The sequence below is a fragment of the Ranitomeya variabilis genome, chromosome 1 (assembly GCF_051348905.1).
Source record: "Ranitomeya variabilis isolate aRanVar5 chromosome 1, aRanVar5.hap1, whole genome shotgun sequence".
NCBI lineage: Eukaryota > Metazoa > Chordata > Amphibia > Anura > Dendrobatidae > Ranitomeya > Ranitomeya variabilis.
This window is the reverse complement of record NC_135232.1, coordinates 956,642,881-956,657,083: the sequence shown is the minus strand read 5'-3', so window position 1 is coordinate 956,657,083 and position 14,203 is coordinate 956,642,881. Positions and strand designations below refer to the sequence as shown.

General features: G+C 41.6%; 1 protein-coding gene across 2 annotated transcripts in view; it reads right to left on the bottom strand.

The window, feature by feature from the left end:
• Window positions 1-698: 698 nt before the first annotated feature.
• LSM6 (LSM6 homolog, U6 small nuclear RNA and mRNA degradation associated) overlaps window positions 699-14,203 on the bottom strand; it is a 50,939-nt gene continuing 37,434 nt past the window's right edge. For both annotated transcript variants that reach the window (XM_077279287.1, XM_077279286.1), the window contains exon 4: window positions 699-943. In XM_077279287.1, the coding sequence (XP_077135402.1) occupies window positions 909-943 (35 nt within the window). In that variant the 3' untranslated portion in view covers window positions 699-908. The remainder of the gene's footprint in view (window positions 944-14,203) is intronic.

Here is a 14,203-nt window from a genome sequence, read left to right as displayed (position 1 = left end):
CGAGCGCTCAGCTGTGATCGGAGGTATAAAGTTATACCTCCTGTCACTGGTGTCAGCAGATGGGACTACTACTCTGACACTTACTGCCGCTAACAGCGAGAGCAGGAGCGGTGGATGGGAGTATTCATCAGCTGCTCCTGCGCTGTCCCTTAATATCGGCCTCCTCATGCAAGCAAAAGCTTGTACTAGTGTACTTCCTCACAGCTTCTACTGTTGAAATGCATGTCTATCTTGTGCTGAAGAAAAAGCACAATTCTTCTACTAAGGGCTCATTCTCACATGCGAGAAACTCAGATTAGTCTCGCACGTCAATACCCGGCACTGCTCCGACACTCAGGAGCGGAGCGTGCGGCTGCATGTATTGCTACGAGGCCGCACGCTCCGATCAGAGTGCTGGGTATTGACGTGCGAGACTCATCCGAGTTTCTCGCATGTGAGAATGAGCCGTAAGGCAGCGTTACCTTCTTCGGAGTTGTCTTTATATCCTACTAGAAAAGTTACAGCTTTCACTAAAGAGTTTTCTGAAAACAAGAACACATAGTAAAATGTAAAAAAACCCAGAAACTAGATTTTCTTCATTCCCTACAAAAGTAACGTAATCCTCCGATTCCAAAATAGTTCTGATTTCTGTATAAATGCACGACTAACATGGCATGAATATTTCATACCAGCAAACAAGATGCAACAAAAAATTCACATAAGTCTCATAATTGGTTTATTTCACTGTGCAATGAACAGCATTAAAAAAAAATTCCACAAAGGAGGATTTTTCTAAAATAAAAAGAAAAATTGTTTCTTCCACATTTAAGTCATTTCAAAGACAAGCTATCTGAACATTTCTCTTTCAAAATACGAAGTGAGTTCGCCATATAAAACTAAAGAAAAAAATAATATATCTAAGGCCAAATTCACATTCTTCTCTTCTGGGTACTTATATACAACACTATAAAGAAGAGAAAAATAAAAATCGCATTAGTAGTAGAAGCATACATAACATAAAATGGTACAAATCAGCCAAAATAATAATTGCATTTGCTAGGAGATTTTTGGTTTTCTAGCACTTTGGGTATACTTTCTTCAGCAAAATGTGTGGTAGAAATCTGAAAATAGGGCAAGCCCAAAACATATGAAGGTGATTTTTCCATAACAGATCAATTGGATCGATAAACCCCATTCACTTTCAGTTACTGTACTATTGTTATGAAATCTTCGCCAAATGTCAGCATTAAATCCACAGCATAGCCACTGATTGCAAGGTAAGGTGACTGACGAATGACATCATCCCACCAGAAGTGGCGACATCTTGTTTATCAGTCACAGGGACCTGTTGCCAATCAGTGACCTCAATGGTCGGGTTACTGTATAGATCGGAAATCATCACTTCCATTATTTACTATAATAATGGAGCTACCTCATCCATTTAGCTGCAGGATTCATTTTATTTATTTATTTTTTTAATGTCACCTTTGGAATGCACATTTCACAATTTTTGTGCCAATTTTACAATTGTGCTATTGCTTTTTGTGGTTTTGTTTTTAACAGTATTCAAAGAGGAGCATAACATTACATTTATTATGGTTCAGAATAATTACAGTTATAATAAATTCTTATCTATATCTACTATATAATTGCCTAAGGGTACTTCCGTCTTTCTGTCCTTCTGTCACGGTTATTCGTTGGCTGATTGGTCTCGGCAGCTGCCTGTCATGGCTGCCGCGACCAATCAGCGACGCGCACAGTCCAGAAAAAAATGGCCGCTCCTTACTCCCCGCACTCACTGCCCGGCGCCCGCAAACACCGCTCACACAGGGTTAATGCCGGCGGTAACGGACCGCGTTATGCCGCGGGTAAAGCACTCCGTTACCGCCGCTATTAACCCTGTGTGTCCCCAACTTTGTACTATTTATGCTGCCTATGCGGCATCAATAGTACAAAATGTAATGTTAAAAATAATAAATTAAAAAAAAAACCTGCTATACTCACCCTCTGTAGTCCGCTGAGCCGCTCGCACCGCCCGCCATCTTCCGTTGCAGCTTTCGGTGGCAAAGATGGTATGGCAGCAGGACCTGCCATGACGTCACGGTCATGTGACCGCGACGTCATCACAAGTCCTGCGCGCCTGCGCGGCAAGGACCTGACGTGACGGTCATGTGACCGTGACGTCATCACAGGACCTACGCTCAGACCAACCCTGGGACCGGAAGCTGCCGTGGACTACAAGGGGCCCTCGGAAAGGTGAGTATATGTTTATTTTTTAACCTGTGACAAACGTGGCAGGGCAATATACTACGTGACTGACTAATATACTACGTGGCTCTGTGCAATATACTACGTGACTGGGCAATATACTACGTGACTGGGCAATATACTACGTGACTGGGCAATATACTACGTGACTGGGCAATATACTACGTGGACATGCATATTCTAGAATACCCGATGCTTTAGAACCGGGCCACCATCTAGTTACAATATATTTGTCCAAAGAGTACTATATTTTTCCGTTCCCTTACCACATATGAATATTTTATAATGTACATCCCAAATCCCCAAAAAAAGTTGAAATGCTGGGTAACATGTAAAGGAAACAAGAATGCAATGATTTGGAAATCTTTTATAGCCATATTTTATTCACAACAGAACATAGAACACAGATCAAAAGGTGAAAGTTAGATGTTTTTATGTTACATTAAAAAAAGTTCTAATTTTTGAGGGTTTTTTGTAGAGTTCAGGCTGCTGAACTGTGTACTGAAATTAAATTAAATACACCGCACTCTCTAAGTGTATCATTTGTGAAAAATTAGAAATTTATTGAAGTGCTATAGACATATCATTCAACAATGCAGAATGCGACCAGAAGTCAAACTGACAACGTTTCGACTCCTCCCGAGTCTTTATCAAAATGGTCGCTGGAAAGAATAGAACAAATGTAAGTGACTGTACATCAAGTATATACATAATTTACATATAGGGTGGTAGCACATTGCAACCCGAGAAAGAGAAAAACATAATATATACAAACATAAATATAGGACATAGCATAGTACAGGTATTTGATCCTGTCTAACAAAGGAAAAAATTAGAGAAAATATCCCCATCCTATGGGTGAAGGTGTCAATCCGCGTGGTGATTTCTGATAGTTGATATATCTATAAAGATATTCTTTATACCACGAGGATACTATTTATGCTATACTACTATTCACCTTGCTAAGGTAAACCTCACCTCGGTCTCTTCTCGAACTCTCCGTCCTCTCAACTATCAGAAATCACCACGCGGATTGACACCTTCACCCATAGGATGGGGATATTTTCTCTAATTTTTTCCTTTGTTAGACAGGATCAAATACCTGTACTATGCTATGTCCTATATTTATGTTTGTATATATTATGTTTTTCTCTTTCTCGGGTTGCAATGTGCTACCACCCTATATGTAAATTATGTATATACTTGATGTACAGTCACTTACATTTGTTCTATTCTTTCCAGCGACCATTTTGATAAAGACTCGGGAGGAGTCGAAACGTTGTCAGTTTGACTTCTGGTCGCATTCTGCATTGTTGAATGATATGTCTATAGCACTTCAATAAATTTCTAATTTTTCACAAATGATACACTTAGAGAGTGCGGTGTATTTAATTTAATTCTAGTATATCAGGACGTTCCAGTCCTCTACACCTGCACCTCGTCTTATTTTAACCTTAGTGCACACCAATTTCTCCTCCACGAACTGTGTACTGAGACAAAGCTGGATGGTCCCTCTCCTGCTAACTCCCACGGCTGTTATCTTACCTTAAATACCGCTGTCAATCTCACCGCAGCATTTACCATGTGGCTGCAGGAAGGGTCATTAATTGCACCCATCAGCACGCCCATGACATGACTGCAGATGGATTTACATGACAGCTGGGGGTCTTATGAAACTCCTGGGAAAGCCAGTATTCATGCTCATGCATTGCTACGTTATCTAACAAGCAATCAGACGGCTGCTTAAAAATATGAAAAAAAAAAAAAAAAAAAATGTTCAAATCACACATTTGATATCACCATGATCAGTTATGTTTGATCAAAATATAAAATAAACTAATCCAAATCGGTAAACAGAATAACGAGAAGAAAAAACCCACAAAACACAAACTTCAGAATAATTGTTTTTTTGGCTGCCACAATACTGCAATTAAATGCAATAGTGAGGTGCTCAAAACATCACATCTACATATACCAACACAATGCATCGTCACTGTGATTAATGAACACATGAACTCCAATATTGTTGTAAACGTTAAAAAATGTAAGGTACTTAGTTAATGTTTTTTGATCAAAGAGCGCAAAAGGCATCCAACCACGTCATGGTGTACCTTTTCATATGGATGGCCCCAACTAGAGAGTATAGCTTGGAGGATATCCAAATAATAAAACGTAACTTTTAATGTATTGATTAAAACCTGGACAAACAACAGAAACACAAACAACCACAAAACAAAAAGTGCTCGTGCAAACTAGTGCTCAAGAATAAAAATTGGTTCGGTCTCACCAATAAGGACGGACTTATAGCCGCAGCGGTTTCCTCTCAGTTTCCTTTGCTGAGAGTCGGTGGTCCAAATGTAAGGGTGGGGTTGGGGGTATAAGGTTTATCCCTTCCTTCCCTGTTGTGCCCCTGTAGTACTCACAAGGACAGGCCCCAAGTGGACCCTGCTATGGACAACCACCATTAAATATATAAAATTCAGTGTTCTCCCTCTCCCTACGCATTTCATCTCCAATAACGTGGACTCATCAGGGGAGATGAGGATAAGTGCCAGTATGACACGAAGAAAGTCCAGCGTATGTCCGTACATATTACAGGTCCCACAGTGGCTAGGTACCCATAAGTCTGATTAACTGTATTCATCGCCTATGATGAATCCTCCTGTAGGATTCATCATAGGCAATAAACACAGACAGTTAATACGCTGGACTTTTTCGTGACAGGGAAGGAAGGGATAAACCTTATACCCCCTACCCCACCCTTACATTTGGACCACCGACTCTCAGCAAAGGAAACAGAGGAAACCGCTGCGGCTTTAAGTCCGTCCTTATTGGTGAGACCGAACCAATTTTTATTCTTGAGCACTGATTTGCACGAGCACTTTGTTTTGTGGTCGTTTGTGTTTGTTGGTTGTCCAGGTTTTAATCAATACATTAAAAGTTACGTTTTATTATTGGGATATCCTCCAAGCTATACTCTGTTGTCAATCCTGAGGGTATTGGAATATTGTAGATTATCTCACACTATAGCTGACTGCATGGTCCCCAACTACTATATGTCCCAGCTCTCCATGTGCCAAACTAGGTTTCCTTTTAAGCACCCTTTCAGATGATCAAAAGACACCAAGCACCTTATGTTTCTATGTTTCCAGCAATATTGGAGTTCATTAATTCATTAGTCACAATGTGCCGGCACATCGTGTTTGTACAGTTATATGAAAAAGTTTGGGCACCCCTATTAATCTTAAGCTTAATGTTTTATAAAAATTGTTTTTTTTTCAACAGCTATTTCAGTTTCATATATCTAATAACTGTTGGACACAGTAATGTTTCTGCCTTGAAATGAGGTTTATTGTACTAACAGAAAATGTGCAATCTGCATTCAAACAAAATTTGACAGGTGCATAAGTATGGGCACCCTTATCATTTTCTTGTTTTAAATACTCCTACCCACTTTTTACTGACTTACTAAAGCACTTTTTTTGGTTTTGTAACCTCATTGAGCTTTGAACTTCATAGCCAGGTGTATGCAATCATGAGAAAAGCTACTTAAAGTGGCCACTTGCAAGTTGTTCTCCTGTTTGAATCTCCTCTGAAGAGTGGCATCATGGGCTCCTCAAAACAACTGTCAAATGATCTGAAAACAAAGATTATTCAACATAGTTGTTCAGGGGAAGGATACAAAAAGCTGTATAAGAGATTTAACCTGTCAATTTCCACTGTGAGGAACATAGTAAGGAAATGGAAGAACACAGGTACAGTTCTTGTTAAGGCCAGAAGTGGCAGGCCAAGAAAAACATCAGAAAGGCAGAGAAGAAGAATGGTGAGATCAGTAAAGAACAATCCTCAGACCATCTCCAGAGAGCTGCAGCATCAACTTGCTGCAGATGGTGTCACTGTGCATCGGTCAACTATACAACGCACTTCGCACAAGGAGAAGCTGTATGGGAGAGTGATGTGAAAGAAGACGTTTCTGCAAGCACGCCACAAACAGAGTTGGCTGAGGTATGCAAAAGCACATTTGGAGAAGCCAATTTCTTTTTGGAAGAAGGTCCTGTGGACTGATGAAACCAAGATTAAGCTGTTTGGTCATTCAAAAAGGCGTTATGCATGGTGGCAAAGAAGCACAGCATTCCAAGAAAAACACTTGCTACCCACAGTAAAATTTGGTGGAGGTTCCATCATGCTTTGGGGCTGTGTGGCCAATGCCGGCACCGGGAATCTTGTTAAAGTTGAGGGACACATGGATTCCTCTCAGTATCAGCAGATTCTTGACAATAATGTTCATGAATCAGTGACAAAGTTGAAGTTACGCAGGAGATGGATCTTTCAGCAAGACAGTGATCCAAAACACCGCTCCAAATCTACTCAGGCATTCATGCAGAGGAACAATTACACTGTTCTGGAATGGCCATCCCAGTCCCCAGACCTGAATATCATTGAACATCTGTGGGATCATTTGAAGAGGGCTGTCCATGCTCGGCGACCATCAAACCTAACTGAACTGGAATTGTTTTGTAAAGAGGAATGGTCAAAAATACCTTCATCCAGGATCCAGGAACTCATTAAAAGCTACAGGAAGCGACTAGAGGCTGTTATTTTTGCAAACGGAGGATCTACTAAATATTAATGTCACTTTTCTGGTGAGGTGCCCATACTTATGCACCTGTCAAATTTTGTTTGAATGCAGATTGCACATTTTCTGTTAGTACAATAAACCTCACATTACTGTGTCCGACAGTTATTAGATATATGAAACTGAAATAGCTGTTGCAAAAAAAACCAATTTTTATAAAACATTAAGCTTAAGATTAATAGGGGTGCCCAAACTTTTTCATATAACTGTATATATTTGTATCTTGGCCACAACGTGTTTTTTGTGCACCTATACATTAATTTATTAAATGGTGTGTGGGTCCCATTTCTTTTTTGGAAAATCTTGTACCTACTCCAAAATGTTACCAGTAAAAACATCAGCCGGGGGGGGGGGGGGGGGGGGGGGGGGGGGGTATAAATTAAGTAGTTACGGGTCTCGAAAAATGACCAAAAAAAAAAAAAAAAAGTGTGTGTGTTTTTTTTGCTACAATTTTCTGAATTTTGTTTTACCACTTAAAAAACCTATACGTTTGGCATCTGCATAATCGTACTGACCTAGAGAATCATATTGCCAAGCCAGTTTTAGCAAACATTGAATGTGGAAAACAAAGAACCCCAAAAAACAAATTGTGGAAATGCACTTTTGCTATTTCAACGCACTGGGAATTTTTTTCTCAACATTCCAGTGCATCACATGACAAAATGAATGGTGTCATTCAAAAATACAATTCGTCCCTCAAAATACAAGCTCTAGTATAGCAATATGGGTGTAAAAAAAAAAAAAAAATATAGGCCCTTGGAAGAAGGGGAGCAAAATAATAAAAAAACCCGTTGAAAATAGCTAGGTCATGAAGGAGTTAAAGCAGTGTGGCCTGAGTTACCGTAGATCACAAGATTTCAATACTGACAATCAGCCTTGTGCATCTGGATTTCTCCGGAATCTGACTCTTCGATGATATTATGTACTATAGATGGTGGGATATTCAAAGACTTTGCAATTATACATTGAGGAATATTTTTCTGAAATTGTTCTACAATTTTTAGACCATCATTCTCATTCTCAGGGACCCTCTGGCCATCTTTGCTTCTCAGAGACTCTGCCTCCCCAACATGCCTTTTTTATTCACAGCCATGTGACTTACCGTATATACTCGAGTATAAGCCGAGATTTTCAGCCCAAATTTTTGGGCTGAAAGTGCCCCTCTCGGCTTATACTCGAGTCATGATCGGTGGTGGGGTTGGCGGGTGAGGGTGCTGAGGCATACTCACCTAGTCCCGGCGATCCTGTCGCTCCCCCTGCCCGTCCCACTGTCTCCGGGTGCCGCAGCCTCTTCCCCTGAGCGGTCACGTGGGACCGCTCATTAGAGAATTGAATAGGCTGCTCCACCTCCCATAGGGGCGGAGCCGCATAATTCATTTCTCTAATCAGCGGTGCCGGTGACCGCTGACAGAGGAAGAGGCTGTGGCACCGAAGACCAGCTGTCCGGGGGAAGGAGCGGGACGCCGGGAGCAGGTATTACATATTCACCTGTCCGCGTTCCACACGCCGGGCGCCGCGCCATCTTCCCGGCGTCTCTCTGCACTGACTGTGCAGGTCAGAGGGCGCGATGACGCATATAGTGTGTGCGCCGCCCTCTGCCTGATCAGTCAGTGCGGAGAGACGCCGGGAAGATGGCGCCGAGGAGCTGCAAGCAAGACAGGTGAGTATGTGTTTTATTATTTTATTGCAGCAGCAGCACAGCTATGGGGCAATAATGGACGGTGCAGAGCACTATATGGCACAGCTATGGGGCAACGGTGCAGAGCACTATATGGCACAGCTATGGGGCAATAACGGTGCAGAGCACTATATGGCACAGCTATGGGGCAATAATGGTGCAGAGCACTATATGGCACAGCTATGGGGCAATAACGGTGCAGAGCACTATATGGCACAGGTATGGGGCAATAATGGTGCAGAGCACTATATGGCACAGGTATGGGGCAATAATGGTGCAGAGCACTATATGGCACAGCTATGGGGCAATAACGGTGCAGAGCACTATATGGCACAGCTATGGGGCAATAATGGTGCAGAGCACTATATGGCACAGCTATGGGGCAATAACGGTGCAGAGCACTATATGGCACAGCTATGGGGCAATAATGGTGCAGAGCACTATATGGCACAGCTATGGGGCAACGGTGCAGAGCACTATATGGCACAGCTATGGGGCAATAATGGTGCAGAGCACTATATGGCACAGGTATGGGGCAATAATGGTGCAGAGCACTATATGGCACAGCTATGGGGCAACGGTGCAGAGCACTATATGGCACAGCTATGGGGCAATAATGGTGCAGAGCACTATATGGCACAGCTATGGGGCAACGGTGCAGAGCACTATACGGCACAGCTATGGGGCAATAATGGTGCAGAGCACTATATGGCACAGCTATGGGGCAACGGTGCAGAGCACTATATGGCACAGCTATCTATGGGGCAACGGTGCAGAGCACTATATGGCACAGCTATGGGGCAACGGTGCAGAGCATTATATGGCACAGCTATCTATGGGGCAACGGTGCAGAGCATTATATGGCACAGCTATGGGGCAACGGTGCAGAGCACTATATGGCACGGCTATCTATGGGGCAACGGTGCATAGCATTATATATATGGCACAGCTATGGGGCAACGGTGCAGAGCACTATATATATGGCACAGCTATGGGGCAACGGTGCAGAGCATTGTATATATGGCACAGCTTTATGTGGAGCATCTATGGGGCCATAATGAACGGTATGGAGCATCTATTTTTAATTTTGAAATTCACCGGTACCTGCTGCATTTTCCACCCTAGGCTTATACTCGAGTCAATAAGTTTTCCCAGTTTTTTGTGGCAAAATTAGGGGGGGTCGGCTTATACTCGAGTATATACGGTAGTTTAAAATTCACCCTCCAGTTCTCATTAGAACCGATCACTTTTGCACTCTTGTTCACCCTGTCCCAACATGTTTTGCTTTGAGATGTGTTGCTGCCATTAGTTGCTAAATGAGTAAATTTTTTCAAATGAAAGGAAAAAGGTCTAAACTTTCACCTTCTGATAGGATGTATGTCCTGTTGTGAACAAAATATGGCTATAAGTTTTCCAAATCATTGTATTCTTGTTTCCTTTACATAATGTCCCAACTTTTTTACAATTGTGGTTGTATATATTTTTGCATTGCCATACTAAAAAGACCCATAGAATTATCATTTTTATGTTAAAGCTGTAAAACCGCTTGTTTTCCGTCGTATGACTAAGTAATAATTGGTACTATTTTGACTTTGCAGTTTTTATGAACCTCCCAGATAAAAAAAAATAAAAAAAATTATGAACAATTTGGGCATTGCTTTTAATGGACTATTGCTTTCACAGTTCAAGATAACAGATGTGATTATTTTCTAGTCCAGTACAGACTTAACTGAGAAGTAGTGCGTTTTTACAGGTTTTCATCTTCTCTACCTACACATCTTGACTTTTCACAGTTGTTTCTAAGGCTATGTTCACACGCTGCATTTTTGAAGCTTTTTTCGGCAATTTATAAACTGCGTTTTACAGTACGAGCAAAGTATGAGATTTCAGAAATCTCATGCACACACCGCTTTTTCCCCGACTGATTTGGAAAACTGCTGCGTTTTTTGCAAACTGCAGCTTGTCACTTTCAGCATTTTTTCAGCGTATTCTAATGGAGTAGGTAAATCCTGTGCAATATCCCAAGGTTAAAGAGAATCTGTCACAAGGATCAACCCTCCTAAACCATCTATATGGCTATAGGTCATGGGAAGCTGAATACAATAATACTTTGATAACTGGGTTCTGAATCCGATGTACTTCTTTATAAAGGAGCTCTTCGGATCTATGGGCAGACACTGATCTGCATGAGAATCTGCCTCCAGAACTTATTTTAAACCCTTAAGTCCCGAGGGTGGTTTGCACGTTAATGACCGGGCCAATTTTTACAATTCTGACCACTGTCTCTTTATGAGGTTATAACTCTGGAACGCTTCAACGGATCTTGGCGATTCTGACATTGTTTTCTCGTGACATATTGTACTCAATGATTGTGGTAAAATTTATTCGATATAACTTGCGTTTATTTGTGAAAAAAAAAATGGAAATTTGGCGAAAATTTCGCAATTTTCCAACTTTGAGTTTTTATGCCCTTAAATCACAGAGATATGTCACGCAAAATACTTAATAAGTAACATTTCTCACACGTCTACTTTACATCAGCACAATTTTGGAACCAAAATTTTTTTTGTTAGGGAGTTATAAGGGTTAAAAGTTCACCAGCAATTTCTCATTTTTACAACACCATTTTTTTTTTTTTTTTTTTTTAGGGACCACATCTCATTTGAAGTCATTTTGAGGGGTCTATATGATAGAAAATACCCAAGTGTGACACCATTCTAAAAACTGCACCCCTCAAGGTGCTCAAAACCACATTCAAGAAGTTTATTAACCCCTTCCCGACCTGTGACACAGCGTATGCGTCATGAAAGTCGGTGCCAATCCGACCTGTGACGCATATGCTGTGTCACAGAATGATCGCGTCCCTGCAGGCCGGGTGAAAGGGTTAACTCCAATTTCACCCGACATGCAGGGACAGGGGGAGTGGTACTTCAGCCCAGGGGGGGTGGCTTCGCCCCCCCCGTGGCTACGATCGCTCTGATTGGCTGTTGAAAGTTGTTGGGGCGTCTAGTTTCCAAAATGGGGTCACTTGTGGGGGAGCTCCAATGTTTAGGCACACAGGGGCTCTCCAAACGCGACATGGTGTCCGCTAAAGATTGGAGCCAATTTTTCATTCAAAAAGTCAAATGGCGCTCCTTCGCTTCCGAGCCCTGCCGTGCCCCCAAACAGTGGTTTACCCCCACATATGAGGTATCAGCGTACTCAGGACAAATTGGACAACAACTTTTGTGGTCCAGTTTCTCCTTTTACCCTTGGGAAAATAAAAAAATTGTTGCTAAAAGATCATTTTTGTGACTAAAAAGTTAAATGTTCACTTTTCCTTCCATGTTGCTTCTGCTGCTGTGAAACACCTGAAGGGTTAATAAACTTCTTGAATGTGGTTTTGAGCACCTTGAGGGGTGCAGTTTTTAGAATGGTGTCACTTTTGGGTATTTTCAGCCATATAGAACCCTCAAACTGACTTCAAATGTGAGGTGGTCCCTAAAAAAAATGGTTTTGTAAATTTTGTTGTAAAAATGAGAAATCACTGGTCAAATTTTAACCCTTATAACTTCCTAGCAAAAAAAAATTTTGTTTCCAAAATTGTGCTGATGTAAAGTAGGCATGTGGGAAATGTTATTTATTAACTATTTTGTGTTACATAACTCTCTGGTTTAACAGAATAAAAATTCAAAATTTTCAAATTTTTCGCCAAATTTCAGTTTTTTTCACAAATAAACGCAGAAATTATCGACCTAAATTTACCACTAACATGAAGCCCAATATGTCACGAAAAAACAATCTCAGAATCGCTAGGATCCGTTGAAGCGTTCCGGAGTTATTACCTCATAAAGGGACACTGGTCAGAATTGCAAAAAACGGCCAGGTCATTAAGGGCAAAATAGGCTGGGTCATGAAGGGGTTAACCCTTCAGGTGTTTCACAGGAATTTTTGGAATGTTTAAATAAAAATGAACATTTAACTTTTTTTCACACAAAATTTATATCAGCTCCAATTTGTTTTATTTTACCAAGGGTAACAGGAGAAAATGGACCCCAAAAGTTGTTGTCCAATTTGTCCTGAGTACGCCGATACCCCATATGTGGGTGGGGGAACCACTGTTTGGGCGCATGGCAGAGCTCGGAAGGGAAGGAGCGCCATTTGGAATGCAGACTTAGATGGATTGGTCTGCAGGCGTCACGTTGCATTTGTAGAGCCCCTGATGTACCCAAACAGTAGAAACCCCCACAAGTGACCCCATATTTGAAACTAGACCTCCCAAGGAACTTATCTAGATGTGTTGTGAGAACTTTGAACCCCCCAAGTGTTTCACTACAGTTTACAACGCAGAGCCGTGAAAATAAAAAATATTTTTTTCCCACAAAAATGATTGGCAGCTGTCACACACTAAAAGACGCTTTTTATAGCAAAAAAGTTTTTGCGTCTCCACATTTTGAGACCTAGAATTTTTCCATATTGTGGTCCAGTCATGTGAGGTCTTGTTTTTTGTGGGACGAGTTGACGTTTTTATTGGTAACATTTTCGGGCACATGACAGTTTTTGATCGCTTTTTATTCTGATTTTTGTGAGGCAGAATGACCAAAAACCAGCTATTCATGAATTTCTTTTGGGGGAGGAGTTTATACCGTTCCACGTTTGGTAAAATTGATAAAGCAGTTTTATTCTTCGGGTCAGTACGATTTAGCGATATCTCATTTATATATCTTTTTTTATGTTTTGGCGCTTTTATACGATAAAAGCTATTTTATAGAAAAAAATTATTATTTTGGCATCGCTTTATTCTGAGGACTATAACTTATTTTTTTGCTTATGATGCTGTATGGCGGCTTGTTTTTTGCAGGACAAGATGCCGTTTTCAGCGGTACCATGGTTATTTATATCCATCTTTTTGATCGCGTGTTATTCCACTTTTTGTTGAGCGGTATGATAATAAAGCGTTTTTTGGCTCTTTTTTTTTACGGTGTTCACTGAAGGGGTTAACTAGTGGGACAGTTTTATAGGTTGGGTCGTTACAGACGCGGCGATACTAAATATTTGTACTTTTATTGTTTTGTTTTTTTAGATAAGGAAATGTATTTATGGGAATAATATATATATTTTTTTCTTTAGGAATTTTATTTATTTATTTTATTTACACATGTGGAATTTTTTTTTATTACTTTTTTACTTTGTCCCAGGGGGGGACATCACAGATCGCTGATCTGACAGTTTGCACAGCACTCTGTCAGATCAGCGATCTGACTGACAGCGCTGCAGGCTTACCAGCGCCTGCACTGGACCCAGAAGTAATCCCTGCAGGACCCGGAAGCAGCCCCGCGGCCATTTAGGATCTGGGGCCTGCAGGGATAGTAGGTAAGAGACGATCAGAGCAAAGCGATCACATCGCGTTGCTCCGGGGGTCTCAGGGAAGCCCGCAGGGAGCCCCCTCCCTGGGCGATGCTTCCCTATACCGCCAGAACACTGCGATCATGTTTGATCGCAGTGTGCCGGGCGTTAATGTGCCGGGGGCGGTCCGTGACCGCTCCTGGCACATAGTGCCGGATGTCAGCTGCGATAGTCAGCTGACACCCGGCCGCGCTCCCCCCATGAGTGCGGCCGATCGCATATGACATACTATCCCGTCACTGGGAATTAAGTCCCAG